The 18,994-nt window shown below is 41.0% G+C and overlaps 1 protein-coding gene across 2 annotated transcripts in view; it reads left to right on the forward strand.

Moving 5' to 3' along the window:
* ABCB10 (ATP binding cassette subfamily B member 10) overlaps positions 1-18,067 on the forward strand; it is a 33,715-nt gene extending 15,648 nt beyond the window's left edge. For both annotated transcript variants that reach the window (XM_054986940.1, XM_054986932.1), the window contains exons 7-13: positions 2,270-2,365; positions 5,798-6,007; positions 9,960-10,039; positions 12,141-12,321; positions 12,545-12,588; positions 15,867-15,901; positions 17,295-18,067. In XM_054986940.1, coding sequence (XP_054842915.1) covers positions 2,270-2,365; positions 5,798-6,007; positions 9,960-10,039; positions 12,141-12,321; positions 12,545-12,588; positions 15,867-15,901; positions 17,295-17,556 — 908 coding nt within the window. In that variant the 3' untranslated portion in view covers positions 17,557-18,067. The remainder of the gene's footprint in view (positions 1-2,269; positions 2,366-5,797; positions 6,008-9,959; positions 10,040-12,140; positions 12,322-12,544; positions 12,589-15,866; positions 15,902-17,294) is intronic.
* Positions 18,068-18,994: the final 927 nt, after the last annotated feature.

The raw sequence follows: 18,994 nt of genomic DNA on the forward strand, positions 1-18,994 counted from the left end.
GGTACCTCCTCAGGAACCGGTGAATCCAGATGGGGAGAAGGTGTGCGGGGGATCTCAATCACCTCCTCCGTCGGAACCGAGCGCGGCGAACAATGGCGGTGCGCCTTCTTAGGCTTCTTGACCGGCGGTACCGACAAGGCCCTCGGAACCGACGTTCCTCCGGAAGATGGGCTCGTTGTGGAACTCCGCCGCTTAGACACCTTGCTCGAAGATGACTTCTTCGGAACCGATGCGGCCCTCTTCGGATCCGACAGTGGACTCGGCACCACTAGTCTCGTCTCGGAGTCGGACGCCCTCGGATCCGATCGAGACTCAGAGGCGCTTCGGGGCGGTCTCACCGAACCCTGCGCCGGAGAGGCGGCTCTTGACGCCGCAGCGCTCGTCGGCCTGGATCTTGCTGCCGACTTCGCAGAAGCCACTGAGCCCGCTCGTGAACGCTTCTCAGCAGAGGGGCTAGGGCCGGCCTTGGGAGAAGGCAATGGAGTACCCTCGGACATGACCTTCTGCCACAGGGAGGAGTTCAACCGGGCCTTGCGCTCCTGCCGGGCCTTGTTGGTAAAGCCCTGGCATATTTTACAGGCTGGGACATTGTGGGTCTCCCCCAGACAAAACAGGCACAGTTCATGGCCATCGGTTTGGGCCATTTTAGTGTGGCACTGGAGGCAATGTTTGAAGAACGCCTTTGATGCCATCTTCAGGGGCACGCAAAAAGAAGGGTCAAACAGTCCGAGTCGTATTTACCGAGGCCGAGTCAAGTCCAAATCAGTAAGCGAAAGAATAGTCCGAAGTCCGAAGTCCAAATTCAAGCCAAAAGATCAATCCAAGTCAAAAGACACACCAAAAGCACAGAGCAACGAAGCTCACGTTCTCTCCAAGCGGCGGCAAGAAGAGAACTGAGGGAAGGGGCTGTTGGTCGCTGGAGGAGCATGTGACCGTTTGGGCGGGAAAACGGTCACTGAGGCGCACGACAAACGGCCCCTTCGGAGCTATAGATGCTATAGAAAAATCTCCAGCGGCTGGCCTGCGCCTGCGCAGTCCCCATGTGTGGAGGCACAGAAGAACGAAGATGAACCATAATTGCAGCTGTAGGAGAATCTTAAAAGCTGGAGTCTGCCCATTCTTCGTAGAATATTTTTAGTCCTTGTACTGCATCTGGGTCATGGATATGCATCTGTGAAAATTTGGGGGAAATAAATATGATGTTCCTATTCTTTTCTAATCCTTGCTAAAATCATACAAATATGAGCCAATTCATCTGCCTCATTTAGCATACTAGAAGGCGACCCATTCAGCATTCATTTGGTAATCTGAGCTAGTGTTGAAATATTCTCACAACTTTGTTTCTACAGGCAAGTGAAAATCTGTGTGCTCAGATGAATTCATAACTTAATAAATTAGCTTTCCCACAGATTTTCCTTGAAAACAATTAGATTTTCTAGAGCTAGCCATGGATGATTATTTTTAGGGGAGTTGAACACAATGTAAAATCACCAATCCCACCAGTGTTTATGCTCATTGCTTGATCATCTCTGGTTAAACCAGGTTTGCAGAGTTTTGTCATGCTTCAGAAACATGCAGAAACTTTTGGACTAGAGGCAATAATGAGACACAAGAATTAGGGCCTTTCTTACACCACTTTTCAGCTCCTGTAAAAACTATTGTCTGTCCCCAATATATTACTTTCTACCATTATTATAGATAACCTAATCTCTTAACACAAAAATTGACTCCTCCTTATAGAACAGTTATGTCAGCTGCTGATAGGCATGTGATAAGAGAAATGTATCTGGAAAAGCTAGAACTTTTAAAAAAAGAAACAGGGTTGCACATCGGATGAAGCCAGCACGGGGCGTTTCAAAGCACCCCTTCTCTTGCCGCTTGCGAGTGACAGGAGAAGGGGCACTGTCAGTTGCAAACAACCCATGCCCGGCTTCACCCAATGCACATCAAGTGAAGCTAGGCACAGGGCATTTGAAAGCACCCCTTCTCCTGCTGCTCGCAAGCAACAGGAGAAGAGGCCCTGTCAGTTGCAAATGTCCCATGCCCAGCTTCACCCAATGCACCCGTTTGAAAACCCTGTCTCCTGCTGCTTGCGAGTGGCACAAGAAGGGTGGCTTTGAGCTTTGGGGAGCTCCAAATCTTTAAGGAGTATACCAGAGCTAACGTCTGAATCTCGAAGCAGCATGCTTTAATAACTGAGGTTATGCCGGTCTGCATGTTCTGTGTGCTCCTGCTCATGTATAATGATATTTCTCCCACTTTTTTAAAGGTTTAAGCTCTTTCTATTCAGAGCTAATGAAAGGATTAGGTGCAGGAGGACGTCTGTGGGAACTTATTGATAGAAAGCCAGAACTTCCTTTTAATGGTATGCTCTTTATTTCAGTACAACTTTGCACTTTTTAAAACTTGTGTCATGTCCAAAAACAGTTTAAGTAAAAATTGTTTATATGTTCTTAAATTAGCTTGCAATAGAAATAATAAAATATTGGCCTGGTAAACATTCTAAAGAGAAAGCCATGTTAGTTTGTCGTGGCGAAAATAAAGTTTGTGTTGCAGCTTATAGACTAAGTTCTTATGGAATAAACTGAAGTAAGCTTGCTTGTTAAATGTATGAAGTGGCAACCTCAGTGGGTGTGTTTGTATATGGGGAGTGGGAATGGGGAGAAAGTTTTCACAGTGTAAGGCGGGGTCCCCAACTTTTTTGAGCTTGCAGGCGCTTTTGGAATTTTAGAGGTAGTGGTGAGCACCACCCCAAAGTGACTGCTGCAGGAGGTCAAGCCAAACCCCAAATGGCTGCTACAGGAGGTAGAACCAAACATGATACTTGCCTCCTCACTTTGCAAAAGAATTGTGGAAGAGGAATAAAAAGAAATGAAGGAAAGCCTGAGGGGTGGGTGGGACTGAAACAACAAGCCTGTGTGTTTACTAGACCTTGTGATTCTCCAGGGCTGTGGCTGCTGTTTCAGCTGTGGAAGACCCATTCGTTTGAATGAAGGCAGCCAATAACAAGCCCTGCCTTACAATGACCCTGCCAATTTTCTGCAAAGTTTGATGGGCATTGGGGAATTATTGTGGCGTGTCATGGCACCCATGGACACCACTTTGGGGGTCCCTGATGTAAGGTGAAAAGGCTAATCAGTGGAACATATGGTTAGGCAGCACAAGTGAACGTGATACCATCTGAAGAGCCAAGTGGTAGTAATGAATTGGCAAACAAGATGAACAGTATATGATTCATCAACAACCAAAAGGGATTCAGTTATTTTCTGTAGTTAATGAGATATTGCATTTTTATTGATTTAAATATTTGTTTAAATATTGATTTGTTTAAGCAAACTGCTTTTGCCATGCATCAAAGCTGTTTCTAGATGCACAGATAATGTCATAAAAATTAACATAATAAACAGTAGATTCAAACAGTCAATACAAACAGGTCAATTTCCAAAGACCCTTTAAAAAATTTTAGCCTTATGTTTTTTCTTGAAGATTGCCTGTGATGATGCTTTTCACACGTGCGTTATGCGTTGGGTGATGTTGGTGGGAAAGCTTTTATGGTTTGAGCCTTGAGTTGAAGGAGATGGTAGGATATAAATATTTGAAATACGTAAATAAAAAATAGTTCTAATATGTCTTTCCCCTTATAGCTGAGGGGCCAACAGTGCCTTTAAATGTTTTACAGCACTAATATGTTTAAGAGCATAGAGAGAGAGTTGAGTGTGAGAGAGGTAGGTTCAGTTCTCACCTTTGCATAGATTTATTGTGCATCTTGGGCAAGTTACTGTTGTTTTGTCCTACTGTTATTTTTCCTGTAACAAGGAAAAATAACTCCATTACTACTTAATGAAGATAAACAAGGTAGAGGCTGTAAAAGCATTTTGTGAATTAAAATTTTTTCTTTTTATTCATGAAACGAAAGGGCATGCCATTAGATCTGTGACCAGTAGTAGCATGTACAGCTGAGCGTGGGATCAGGCTTAAGGCTATGGCCAAAAGAGCTGTACAAAGAAAGGAAAGGAAGTACACGTGAGGTTCCCAGGAGGTCTGAATTTAACATGTGATGTGGTGGCCGATGGTCCTTAACAGGGCTTTGTCTCTGTGAACTTTCCAAGGCAATTTTATTGGCTGCCAGAACTCAAAGGAGAGGGATGACTCATCTCCTCAGCAGAATGAATGCAGAAAGATTTGAGTACAGAAGCACCTTAAAGACCAACAAGATTTCCAGGGTATAAGCCTTTAAGAGTCAACCTCCCTTTGTCCAATATGCGGTCAGCTTATACCTGTGTTTCCCAAAAAGGGTTCTGTGGAACCTTGGGGTTCCTCAGAACATCTTAAGGGATTTCGTGAGAAATCATGAAATAAATAAATAAATAAATTTTGAAATATCATGCAAAATTCCAAATATCCCTGAAAATATCACAGCTATTAAGGTTATATTAGTTGTATTTACTGAAAGTAAATCTTACGTTGACTTTGGATGTGAACTTAATTTTGATGTTTAAGTAAACTTTATTTAAATTTGATATTTGAAAAAAAAAGATTAGCTAATACAAATAAGACAGGAAAATGCTACACTTCTTTTCTTATGATGTAAGCTCGCTCTCTCTCTCTCTCTCTCTCTCTCTCTCTCTCTCCACACCCACACCCACACCCACATCAGCTCTTTACAAATACATGTTCCTGACAATAATTTAGGAGTAATTGAAATGTGTATCCTGCCAGCAACATTTTCTGGCCTATACATGTTTTCATAGGTAGAGGTTCCTCGGGAATTTAGGAGCTCCTCTGTGGAATAAAGGTCAGGAAACACTGGCTTATACCCTGGAAACCTTTTTGATTTTTAAGATGCTACTCAGATCTTGCTGTTCCACTGCAGACCAACATGGCTACCCACCTGAAACGATACAGGTCCTGATCACCTAGCTTATGAAAGATCAAAGAATAGTGAAAGTGATCTCAGCTCCAAGGGCCTGAAAGGCAAAGTGGGTCAGCGTTACTTACCCTGTGAAAACTGAAAGAACAGTAAATTCACCATTAGGGAGGGTGGGGAATGAAAGAGATATGAAGACCCAAAACCTCAAGAGAGAGAAGTCTTCTTTACATTCTTAGCCAACTGCTCAGATGTTAAGTTTTTTTTCCAATGGCAGCAATAACCACATGTAGCTAAACAAAAGAATGATGCTTCAGCCATGAACTAGAGGTATGGACCTTTGCAGAATGCTTACAATTCTGAAAATTAAGAACCTCTACTTACGTTCACATTTTAGAGATAAGTAAAGATTAGGGTCTGAGAAATTGCAGTTATACAAATTTTCTTTGTAATGCTTGCTTAGATTTCTTGTGTCAAAAGGCATATATGCATTTCTGTGACTTTATTAAACTCTTATGAATTGAAGTAGTCTCTTAATATGATCTCAAGAATCAATTCATGTCCAGCTTGGATATGCTTACCCAAGAGAAGCCAGGGCTGAAGATAATCCCACAATCCGTATAGTGCATAGCTGCTAGAGAGAGAGCCAAGAGGGAGCTACAGTCGCAGAGTGGAGCCTTTCAGTGGCAATGCAGCAAAGAGAGCAAAACATTAGCTCTTTAGCAGGATGGACTCTTTGAAACTAGGAGGAAGCAGCGACCCAGAGAGAATGGGAAAGAGGAGCAGAAAAAGAGAAGAAGCTAAACTGGATGGAGTAGTTTTTTCTCTCCTACATGAGCAGAAAAAGAACTCACGAAAGCCATTATGGCACAATATTTATGGGTGTACTGGTAATCTTTAATGTTGTTTTCATTTTTATTTATCATTTAGAAGGAATAGTATTAAACCAGGATACCTTCAGAGGTTCTTTGGAGTTCAGAAATATTCACTTTGCATATCCAACTCGACCAGAAACGTTAGTTTTCCAGGACTTTACCCTTACCATCCCAGCAGGCTCTGTCATGGCATTGGTTGGCCCAAGTGGCTCTGGCAAATCAACAGTTGTATCTCTTCTGCTTAGGCTTTATGATCCAATCTCAGGTAAGTAAGCTTGTGTGTTAGGGATGTGCAATTTGAGTTTGGGGTTCAGGTTTTAATATTGAATTTTACCTGCTTGGTAAAAGTAGGTATTACCAAAACATTCATTATTACTGGAGCAATTCAGTAATACTGAGCCTAAGTTTACCAAAGCACTTCGGAAAGCTTTGGGAGCCACAGCAGCAAGAATAATTGCTTCCTGCCTGTTTCCAATGGGAAATTCGATTCGGAGCTTACTGGGGGCCTGGAGGGGGGTCATTTTTGGACTGAATTTTACCAAATTTGCTGGGGTCCTACTCCTAACTGTTCTGTCATGACCATTCAACTTCCATGAAGATTGAACATCGGGGGCCATGTTATTGCCCCCCCAAGGAAGGTGCCCCTGTCCACCTCCAATCTCCATTATTCCCTATGGGGAAAACTTGGGGCTATCTCCCTGAAAATTTTGGTGTCTTTAGAGGACAGTTAGGAGTAGGTCTCCTGCAAATTTGGTGGATTTTGGACCTTGGGGAGGCATTTTATGCCCCCCCCCAATGAAGGTGCCCCTAGCCACCTCCAATCTCCATTATTCCCTAGAGGAGATCTATGCGGGCTATCCAGGGGGATGGCACTTTGCAGAAGAAACCTACAAAATTTTCAGTGGACATACTTCTGACTGTCCTCTACCCCCCCCCCCCCAAGTTTCAGGGAGATTGGATCCTGGGGGGGGGGGCATGATCCATGTGTTTCTGCAGTGGGATTCATCCCCCCCCCCCAAAATAGAAACTAATGGCGAGTGGCTGGTCAGCCTGCTCAGGGGGTCCTGGGTTTTTTTTGGGGGGGGGCTTCGTTTTGGTTCTGTTGGGCTGTCTGGTATGGAGATTGTAATTGAGAGTGTGCCTGTGGCCATGGCAGCCATGATCCATGTGTTTCTGCAGCTGGAGTCAGTTTTTTCCCACAATAGAAAAAATGGGATGACTGTCCAGGGTCCGAGGCTCAGCCCCTGGACTTGCTGGGAGGAACAGGTGGGGGACAGCCGGAAGGCAGCTACTCAGCTGCACTGACAGACCAGGTCCCAAACTTGCCAGCAACAGAGGGAAGTAAAGAGACACCCAAGCCTCAGAGAGTCAAATGGTGCAGGTAGAGGCCAGCTAGTCCCACCCTCCAGTGGGAGGCTGGGAGCCCAGGCAGAGTGAGTGAGGGTAACCAGGAGGGGGCCCAACCAGAGGGAGAAGGCACAAGAGGCATGGACAGCTGGCCAGCAGCAAGCCAGCCAGCAACTTACCAGCAGTGGAGAAAAGGCAGCCAAGGCAGCACCAGGCCATGCCCCAACTGGCAGGCAGGCTTGAAGGGGTTAGCAAAGACCAGGAGAGGCTGGGAGCAAAGCAACCACAGGTGGGGCTGCCTGAGGCAACCAGCAAAGGAAGCACTGCAGCCAGCAAAAAAGACACGGGTGGGGCTGCCCAGAGCAGCCAACACAGCAACCCCAGGTGTGGCTGCCTGGGCCAGCCAGGGCCCTGGCTAGAATATTGGGGGCGTGGCTGGCAGGTGGAGCCGAGAATATATAAGGGAAGCACACACACAAGCGGGGGAGGGGGAGTTAGGTGTGAGGGAGAGAGAGACGGACGGAGGAGTTGGTACAAGCATATGAAGGAGAGGAGGAGAGGGAGTATGACAGACCAGGAAGGGAGTTGGAGGGCTGACCAGAGGCAGGCAGGGTGGAGGAATGGACAGGAGGGAGCGAGGGTGATGTATACCCCCAACGCTTGATTGGGGCCTGCAGGCCGCCGCCAATAAGCCTTTGACAAGTGGTGGGAAGGCAGGAGCCGAGAGGCCTCAGCCAAAGGAGGTCAAAGGCGCCACCCAAAGACCCACATCAGGCGCTAGTATGTCAAGTGCAGCCACGCCTGGACACGGACCTGACAGTGACTCCGGGCACTTTCTTTTGTGGGGGGGGGGACATAAAATACTCCCCTAAAGTCCAATCTTCATTAATCTTGGAGGGTCTTTAGAGGACAGTCAGGGGTATGTCCACTGAAAATTTTACAGATTTCTTTTGCAAAATGTGAATCCCCTCCCCAAAAAACAGCACCCCTGAGCAGGCTGACCAGCCACTCTCCATTTGTTTCTGTTGTGGAGAAAAATGAATTCCACTACAGAAACACATGGATCGTGCCCCCCCTGCCCCAGGGTCCAATCTCCCTGAAACTTGGGAAGTCTTTAGAGGACAGTTAGGACTAGGTCCCCTGCAAATTGGGTGAATTTTGCTTGCAAAATGCTAGTCGAGCCCTATGTTTAGCTCCCCTAGATAACTCCCTTGGTTAGCTCCCCTAATTTTCCCCATAGGGAATAATGGAGACTGGGGGTGGAGAGGGGCACCTTCTTGGGGGGGGAGGCTATAAAATGTCCCCCCCCCAAACTTCAATCTTCATGAGACTAGGGGATTCTTGAAAGGACTGTCAGGGGTATGTTCCCTGAACATTTTGAAGATTTATTATCTAAAATGCCACTCCCATTCCCTTGCATAGCCCTAAGTTTCCCCCATAGGAAATAATGGAGATTGGAGGTGGATAGGGGCACCTTCTTTTGGGGGGCCATAACATGGCCCCCTGACATCCAGTCTTCATGAAAGTTGGGTGATTGTGAGAGAACAATTAGGAGTAGGTCTCTAGCAAATTTAGTATTATTCTGTAAAAAAAATTCCTCCCCAGGCCCCTGGATAGCCAGGAATGGCATTTCTCACTGGAAACAATGGCCAACACTTACAGAATAATACCAAAGTGTCTTTGGAAACCTGAAGCCAAAGCGGGAAACTGATTTGGGATTTGGGTTTTCCTGAATTTTTCTCCTGCTTCTGTAATACTGAAGCAGGAAGCTCAAATCTTTTTCCTGTGTACATCTGTAGTGTGTGTGTCTGTACTGAATAATAAATACATTTTGGACTTAGGGCAAAACCTTTCATTGCTTGTGCTATTTCTATAACATTTTCCTCTTGAGAAGGAATAGTTGCCTTGCTGCCTTGCATAGTTGCCTGTGTGCAGTGACTTCCAGGTGATGTGGGTTTGTTCCAAGGTGTAGTGGAGTACTGAGTGTTAAGAAGGGGGCATCTGCTGATGACGCTTAAAAGCAAAAATTAACTAGTAGAAAGGTTTTTGAAATGGTTGGTCTTGAGCATGTTTTGTTCATTTGTTCAGAAATAAAAACACTATAAAGTAGATCTGGGGGAAACACATTAAGCTCATCCGGGCATGTATACAGTTCATCTTGTGGCAACATTTCAGATGAGAAAATAGCATCTGCTGCCTCCTGTGAGTGGTAATATGGGGCAGAATATTTCCTGTTCCTAAAAATGTACCATTTCATAGAATCAGTCACATAATTGGTGTTTGTACATTACTTCCAGGCTTTTAAAAATTGCAGTCCATCACAGAGGGTTTTTAATATAGCACTTAAACCATAATAAGTGGATCCCCCCCCCCACGCCGCCCAATATATCAGCTCAACTGTTTTTAGCTATTGGAAAAACTTGTGGGATATTTACACATCGCTTAAAATTAACATGCCATATTCCTTATTAGCTTTGTTTACTTTAAGTTGCATAAACATGCTAAATTGCCCAGAAAACTGCATCATGTTCTGTGACAGATATTGGACCATTATTTATGCTTTGTCTAATGTTTCTGTTACTGCAATATTCTGGAATAGTTGGATCTGGCAGCTACTAGCTTGAATCATCATACCTTACTTGAAAAAGATGGATTGCTCAGAAGAGGAAATTGATTTAGAGTAATGATGTGCCCTTATGTTTTGAAAGTAGATAAAGGAGCTAATAAGCACTGCTATTTTATATAGTGACTTACAGCATGTTGTCTTTCAAATCTCTATTCAATATAACTTCCCTCTGCTGCTGCTATTCTTTCTGTTTCCCCTGATATTATATTATTACCTAACAACAATAACTTGTTTTGTTTAACAGGAACTATTACTGTTGATGGTGTTGACATTTGTCGGCTAAACCCTCTGTGGTTCAGGACTAAAATTGGGACTGTAAGTCAGGTAAAGATAAAAGCAACCTTTTTTCCCATTATACTATTGCTGGAGCAAAAATTGTGGGTGGGGGTATTCCAGGGAGGTTTTCCTCCCCACCACCACACACAAGCTTTACCATTGCCTGTTACTGGGCCCAAGGTTGGGGGCCCATCAGAGCTAAACTAGCCTCCTCCCAACCCATTCTGGTGTCATGCCTCCTCCACCTGCTGGTCTCCTCAGTGATGGCATTGGCATTTTCTCCCTGGCTGAACACAGGTTTGCTGCCTTGGAGGGAGAGTTGGCCATTCACCTGCAACTGGCACCTCAGGAGCAGGGGCAGCAGAACTGTCATTCCTGGCCACCTAGTGGTCACTGTACTGGTGGTAGGTCCCCTGCCCACCCTGCCTGCCTCCAGGATCCATCGTTGGTGCTAGTGTGCAGTTGGCTCCCAATGGAGATGGTTGGTTTTATAATCATGGGTGGGTGGGGGGTTATAGGCCCAAATATTTGCAGGCTTGAGATTTTTCTGCAACCCTAGGGAATCCCCCAAGTTTGCTGAAAAACCTTACCCCTGTGTAAGTAGTCCTGGATATAAGCATCCACATATGGGGACCACTTGCAAATTAGATATGATACTATAATTGCTTTAACTTCTTGTAAGAGTACTTCTTGTTGTATTTAAATCTGTTGTACACATTGGGCAAAGTTTTGAGAAGAGTGGTGTGTTTTTCCTTTTTGTTTTACACCCCCCACCCCGGCCAAGGACAAGACATCTGGCTCTATACATTTTGCTGTAGAATACAGTGGTCAGTACTGCTGTTTTGTAGGAAAAGTGTTTGACATCAAAGTGTTTCATTCATTGGGCTGTACTTTATATCCCTTTTACATGATGTGCCCACACATTGCAGCCTGGTTATTTTACGTTTAAGCATAACTGTCTTCCAGAATGTACACAAAGATACGCTCCAAGGTTTGCAGTACAGATGTTAGTTAGCCTTTCAACGTAAAATGTGTATCATGAGTAGAGAATCCTTTGTTCTCTGTTCGGTTTCTTGCAGCTTTCCTTGAATTTTTTCCTCTGCACATTCTCTAAATATACTACTTTTTAAAAATGCTTTTCACAAAAATCTATTAACTACACAAAATTGCATATGTGGGTACTACAGCCAAGTATCCACCATGTGATCTTAATATTCTTGTGTCAAACAGAGAAATTTTCCCTACAAGTAAAAAGAGGCCACTGCTGTAGATATACTTGCTTGATCAAAGTGTGTCCCTACCTCTACTTAGCTGTTACATAAGACTCTTACATGGTGCATTTCAGTGACAATAGTGTGATATTAACATGGTGGAGTACCATTATTGGGAGGAGAACAGAGGGAGGGATAGCCATTCTATGATTTGCCCTTAAAACTAACAAGTTGTGCTACTGCCTTATGTAAGAACAGGGAAGTACACAGCCTCAAAAGAATAAAAAAGTAATACGCAAATATAAATGGAATGTTTACAGTGTGATAGGACATTGCTAGGGAAGAAGAGAGAGTGTTACTAATCTTGAGCATTTCTGAAGAAAAGTGCAGGAGTGCACCTGAATTCCTGTATGGCGGGAGACTACTTTCAAAGAAAGTTTTAAAAACTAATTAAGGTTCTTACACTGGCTTTGGGCAAGGAGCATCTTTGTGTTTAAGACATTACATGTAACTGTTTGTGGTTTTGGCTTTGATATTAACATTCCATATGGAAAAATCAGAGCTCAAAAGATGTGCTATTTATAGGAAGAATAACACTTTCCAGATCCAAAATACTGTGACTCTACTGAAAAAAATTAGCAAAACCAAGTAATTTCCATTAATATGAACAAAAAAAAGTTGTGTGGAAAGATTCTTGAAATATACAGAAATATATCTTCAGTACTTCTGATTGAATGTGAAAATGTTGAGCTCTATAGTTATGTGCTCTGTCATATTTTATTCCTTTAAACATTGCCAGTCATCTCTGTATACAGCAGTAAATGTTATGAAAAACAGGTATTCTTAATTTGTTTGCACAGAACTACTTTTCTTTGTAGTGTTATCTGTATATGTATTGTGAAGCTATATTATGATTGCTGTTCTTTCACATATATTAGGAACCCGTTCTGTTCTCCTGCTCTATTGCTGAAAACATTGCTTATGGTGCAGAAGACCCTTCTCTGGTAACTCCTAAAGAAATTGAGAGAGTTGCAGAGATAGCAAATGCTGCTACTTTTATCCAGAACTTCCCCAAAGGATTCCACACTTTAGTTGGGGAAAAAGGTGTTCTTCTTTCAGGTATGACTACAATTTTCATAGCACATTGATGTAGCAAAGATGCTTTTGTTGTTGTTCTGGTTTTAAGTTTCATTCATAATGTATTTTAATGTGTTTTTAAAAACTGTTCCAGCAAGATGAATGAAGAGAAATCATTATTGCTTACTTTTAAACTGTAATACTTATTAAAAGAGAAAATGGCAACATTGCTTTAAGTCTTTCATAATATGTATTTTTATGTTAGGAGGACAGAAACAGCGAATTGCAATTGCTCGAGCTCTTCTCAAGGTAAGTCTGACAGAAGCCAGATGGGTATTTTTTATATATCTGTGTTAAAAGCAGGGCTTTTTTTCAGCTGGAACACGATGGAACGAAGTTCCAGAACCTCTTGAAAATGGTCACATGGCTGGTGCCCCCGCCCCTTATCTCCAGACAGAGGGGAGCTTAGATTGCCCTCTCCACCGCGGGGCCACCAGCCACATGACCATTTTCGCCAAGGGCGATTTAAACTTTTAAAAACTCCCCCCCCTTGTTCCAGCTGACCCAAAGTGATGTCATTGTGTGGTCCTGGGAGTGTGCGAGCACTTTGTGCGCACACATGTGGTACCAGGGGCACCACCTCTCACCAAGAGTTGCCCCCTGTGCTGGCAACCCACTGAGTTCCATCACCTCTTTTCCCAGAAAAAAAGCCCTGGTTAAAGGAAAGGTCAGGGTTTTAATAGAGAGGTTATAAAGCTATTAGTAGGAATCAGGAATATGTTTACTGCCATATTTTCAGTATATTCAGTTACTTTTATGTCCAGAATTGCTTTTTGGATGAGATAAAAACCAGATTGTTAGTAGAAACTGTTCTACAGGCCATTTTAAACTTATGTTCTTGTAGGAGCAGTCCCTCATGATTAGTGTGTCAAAGGTGCAGTGTTTATAGTGCAATCTTACACAGAACTAAATTCATTCATTTCAATGGGTTCAGACTGGTTTACATTCTAAGGATTTTATCTGATTCCATGGTCATGCTAATTGCATATTGTTAATCTGCATTTATACATGTAGAATTCCTGCTATTTCTTGGTAATAAATTAACAGATCAATCCTAAGAACACTTTCCTGATAGTAAGCTCCATTAAAAAGACCTGCTTCAAATGGCACCATAACTTAAATAGAAATTGTACATGGAATAAAAGCTTTGCCAAAAGAGTCCATTTTGGAGAGGAATCTTTTTCCTCTGTTAACCAATAAATACAGTTACATTTTTATTCTGAAATATTAGTGCTTTGTCATCTCTGAGACCCAATCAGTCCAGGATCATACAATTCCATATTATTACTGAATGTAGATTACAAAGTTTTCAGCGCTATACTAGCAGCTGCACTAAGTGCCATCCTGTGCAGAGTTATTCCACTTTAAGCCCATTTAAATCAATGAGTTTAGACTGCTCTACACAAGATTGTACTGTTAATCAAGTAATAAGAAAATACATCCATTTACACCAAATAGAATTTTTAAAAGGTGGGCAACTCTACAAATAAATGGTAATAATAGCTCTCAGTAGACTGCACTTGACTCATGGGACTTGTCAAAGTTGCCCACTGTCTGCCTTGCTATTTACAATAAGTATAGAGCGACTAATGCAATGATCAGAGAATAAAAAAGCTTAAATAAAAGGAGTCATCATTAAAGATAAAAAGCAAAAAAATTAGTCTCTATGAAGATGTTACTATGTTATCTCTTTCTAATACTGAACAATTACTTAAAGCAGTCTTAGATTATATTCAAGATTATGGAAATCTTTCTTGATATCAGATTGAACTGATGGATTTAAATATTGATCAAGAAAATGTAAATATGTATATTTGCAAAAATTAATTTACAAATCTCATGGTTTGACTAAATTATAAGTTTGAAAAGGATTGCAGTATTAACATTAATAATTAATAAATGACAAAAAGATCTTACAAACTTTATTTGGGCACAGAAAAAAACCCATGTATTTGAAAACTTTGCAAAAGTTATAACTGGAAGGAGGTTTGTCATGTCCTAATCTCTGAAAATATTATCAAACAGTTAAATTAAAAATATTTCATAAATGGATCCACTCTGATTAGAAACTGTCCCTGGTATCAACTAATGCATGAGAGTGTTTCTATTCCTATGGATTACTTTCCTTGTTTTATAGGTAGCAGTAGTCAAATGCATAGGAAAATCTTAGTATGTCCTAATTTTTGATGGATAGTTTATTACAAATATGGAACATGTTAAAGAAAGTTCAAAGTCCTCCTATATACCATTTGGCCTCCCTTATATCTAATCTATTATTTTGGATTGCTGACATTGATTCAAATCAAATTAGAGCTAATGTAACTATATTCATTAATATCATTGTGAATGTTCAATGTTTATCTTATAATTACTTAAAAATTTTACCACAAAACCATGTAAACCAACATGTATCTTGCAATCTTAGAATAGGACAATTAAGAAGTTTAACATCTTTTGAAGAACTGATTTTTCAGAAGGCTCATACCAGAAGTCTACTGCCTGCTTTCATTAGTGGAGGCAGAAAATACTAGATTATTTATGCATGTGGTGGACATAGCCAATTGTTTCCATTTTCTGGACAAGAGTTTAAATTAAATTGCAAGTTTGACCAAAATATCAGTACCCCAAAATCGAGTTGTTAGGAATTACATAAGATGTTACTTCAATACTAAGACATCCTATGATTGTTGATATGTTAATAGTTACAAAAAAAAAGATCATAGCTAGGAATCAGCATGTTGCCAAAAACCTTTCTATCAAGGAATGGATCAGAAGAATTTGGTAAATTGTGAAGTCAGCTAAATTAACAGAATGTGTATATGCAAAGGATGAAAGACAGTCTAAAATGATGTTTGCTATTGTTTCGGAACCATGGCCTTTGCATGTAGAAGGAACCATGACCTTTGCATGTAGAAGGTCTGAAGTTAAGTTGGGGGTTTCAGGTAGTGGAGTGTTGTCAAAAACCCTTCTCTGCAAGGAGAGTTGTTGCCAGTAAGAGTAGACAGTACTGAACTAGATGGACCTATGATCTGACTTAAATTCATATGTGAGTTTATGCAGTTTTTGTAGGCTTTTAGTTTCTCTGAGATGCTTCTCTTTAGAATCTTAAATGCACATTGGCCTTTCAGGATTTTCCCTACTCTCATTTTTCTGTGCAGCAAAATTAGAATATTAGAAATTAGAATTTGTTATACTGCCTGCAGCATGCATAGAGATGATTTTCTTAGCTCAGCTTATAGTGGCTCAGACTCTGTCTGCATGTGTATTATGTGTCATAAGAAACGTGCATGAGAATATTGGATATAGGAATGCAGTTTTAAGAGTAGGAATTATAGATCCATCACAGGAGTTAAATATTATGCAATGTTGAAATAAAGTTTTTATGTATAAGAAAAGATACATCTTGCGTCTGTTCATTCTTCCTGATAAAGCTAATAAATGTAATGTTCTAATTTTCTGACTTAAAATGCACACACTAAAGCAATCTACATCTTGTCCAACTAAATCAATTTCATTTTGTTCTTTAGAATCCAAAAATTCTTCTTCTTGATGAAGCAACAAGGTGAGTAAAATATATAGCAGTTTTGGCTGTGAGGAGTAATCTTTTAATTAGAAAAAAGAAATGATATTGAGGCACCTTGGACTGATTCCTATCTCTGCTACTTACCTGATGCCTTTTCTTGTATAGAAATATGCATTTCCCATTTCTGTGCTACCTTTGCGGATTCTCAGCCCAATATTACATTACACAAAGGTTGGAATTGCTGACCATGTGATAAGTAATTGTCACTTATTAGCACTTTAGATATGAAATAGAAACATAGGGTTGGTTCCAATCATGCCGTTGTGTGAAGGAAACATATCTTCTGTGAATGGCAGACTATTCTGTCAGCATAAGGGCACCATTTGATCTAATCCTGTATATTCCTTTTGAACATGCTGCAGCAAAAATCTTTTCAAGGAAAGTACAGTAGGCTCGATCTGAAGCAACTGTTTGCATACAGGCAGAAGCACCTTTGACTTCAAGGGAAAGGGTCAGTGATCTCTACAGGTCATACCTCTCAAACACATTCCTTGCTGTTGCCAGGGAATCCCCCTCCCCCTGCAGAATTCTCCAAGTGGAGTTCTGCTCGTTATTTCTTTAGATCCATCTCAGTATTTCTTCTGAAGCACAAAGTGCTCTGAGGAAATTGTATATGTTAAGAACCACAGCTAGCAAAACATCCTTGGATTGCTCAAGCTTGTTATGAATATAAAGCATGGATAAATGGAAGCTGGGTTTTTGTATGTGAGAGCAATCCATAAGAGTACATTGATATATTTAAAATAGTAATGATAATTACTTCAGTGTTCTGTGGAATTAGTTGTTCTAGTGTATGTATCCATATTCTGTTCCGAGTACACTTTTATGAGCTTGAACTTAACTGGCTTCAGAGATTAATCAGTTGTTGGCCTGCAAACAGTCATGCCTCAAATTAACTGGATAACTTCCAGTTCACTGTACAGTGAAGGTTGGTAATGCTGTCTCAATGCTTCTGACTCCAGCTGGCCAGACCTCTTGGGATGCTTCCACTGGTCATCTGCCTTCCAGGCAATGCAGCCTGTGGGGATCAGTGTGGGACAGGTATAGGCTGTGCAATTCCTTGTGACTGGATTTCTTCGATGAGAGTAGGGTCCTCCTGGCTTTCATCCATTGCAGAAGAATGACTGTTCAACTGGATTCTTGTGGACACTGAACTGCCAAAGGTATACTGTGCCAAAAGCAGTGTGTGGAATGTACATTGTTTACCACTTGATTCAATCTGAGTGTTAAAATTATTTTTCCATAAATAAAGCAATGTTGCTTTGTCTGAAGACTGGTTGGTTTTATTCAATACCCTTAGAAGAGCTTGTGGTGGAAACAGCCCCTAAGATTAAGAGAAAATAACCTTTTTTTCTTTCTCTTAATGAATTAGCGCTTTGGATGCTGAAAATGAATATCTTGTCCAGGCGGCACTAGATCGACTTATGGAAGGAAGGACTGTTCTCATTATTGCTCATCGTCTGTCCACCATTCAGAATGCAGATTGTGTTGCAGTTCTTGACCAGGGCAGAATTATTGAGTATGGAAAGCATGAAACACTCCTTACAAACCCAAATGGACTTTTCAGCAAACTGATGAAGAAACAATCTTTTGTCCATAACAGTGAAAGTTTTATAATAAATTTAAAATCCTGAAAGAGAGCTTTTTGTAATTAAACTATAAGGAATAGAAATGCAAAATATTTCCAATAATGTATGTTTCAAGTTATGTACAATATAATATATATATATTCCCCCCTCCTCCATTTTCAAATCTTGGTTGTGTTAACATTTTTATTCAGAGATTTTAAATAATTGTATGCATACGAGAATATCCAACATTGAACTGCTTTCAGATTGTAAATATTTTTCTTTTTTAATGGATATGGCATGGGTGTCTTTTGCTAACACATTCATTTTACAGCTAATTTGAGACTGAATTTAAAGTCACTTGAGGCGGCTGCCGGACCCGCCTTCATGGATGCGCCAGCCCTGCTGGTAGTTTAGATTAAAAAAATTTTAAGTAAGACACATGACCAAATTCTAAAGAGACTTGCATGCAAATCATTGGCAAATAAATTTGTTTGGAATTGCCACTTTCCTGATCAGTTATACCTGAATACTTGAACGTTTCATCAATGTTAATAGAGACTGGATTTTAAAACTTTATGTGCTTCTGATATTGTAAAAAACTCTTATAGCATATATTTGTAAAACAAAGCATATAGGCTGGTTTCCAAGACATATTGCACTGTGATGGTGGGGTGGGAAGAGCTAGGTTTATTTCCTGTGCCAAAAAAGTATTTCTATGCTTCAGATATTTTATTGTTCCCTGTCAAGTTGGTGGAAGTTTTACTTATCGTCTTCTTTTAACAGTGATTTTGTAATTTCTATAAACAAAAATGGAAAAATGTACAAAACTCAGATACTGTATAGAGAATTTACATAATTGTACAGATTACATTTTTTAAAAAACCCTGTCCCTAAACAAAGCTTGTGGGTAGAGGGCTTTCTTTAGTGCCTAAGCTTTTGGTGGTGGTTGTGGCATCTACAGGAAAATGGGAGACAAAGATGAGGAATAATTTAAATGTCATAACTTGTCTCTAACAAGCTATAGCAGGAATTTATTCCTTTATCAAAGCAGTGCATTTTAAACTGCTGTTGCTTACTGTAGTGTCCACACAAAAGCCAGCTATTATTAATCAACTTTTTTAAAAAAAATGACAGAAACATAGACAGTAGCAGCTGTATTGTTGAATTTGATTTGTAAGGGTTCAGTAACACTAGTTTCTAATGGTGGTGTTAGTGAGAGGATGTGTCATGTTTTTCTGCAGATTTCATGAAATATGTTTTAAAAATATAGTATGAAATACTTCTCAGAGTAGGAACTCTAGCAAAAATTGTATGGGGGAAAAGGGAAGACTTGTTTTCACTTACCGCGAAGCTTCCTTTCTCGGCAGGAGTGGGGCATTCCTCACAAATGGAATATAGCTCCTCCTCTCCAAAAGCAGGGTCAGTCAGCTGATTTTGATCCCAAAAGGGAGGGGCTTGTCCCAGGGATTGCCAGTCTTTTCCCAAGCCTTGACTCCCCATA

Source organism: Eublepharis macularius, chromosome 1 (assembly GCF_028583425.1).
Source record: "Eublepharis macularius isolate TG4126 chromosome 1, MPM_Emac_v1.0, whole genome shotgun sequence".
Lineage (NCBI taxonomy): Eukaryota > Metazoa > Chordata > Lepidosauria > Squamata > Eublepharidae > Eublepharis > Eublepharis macularius.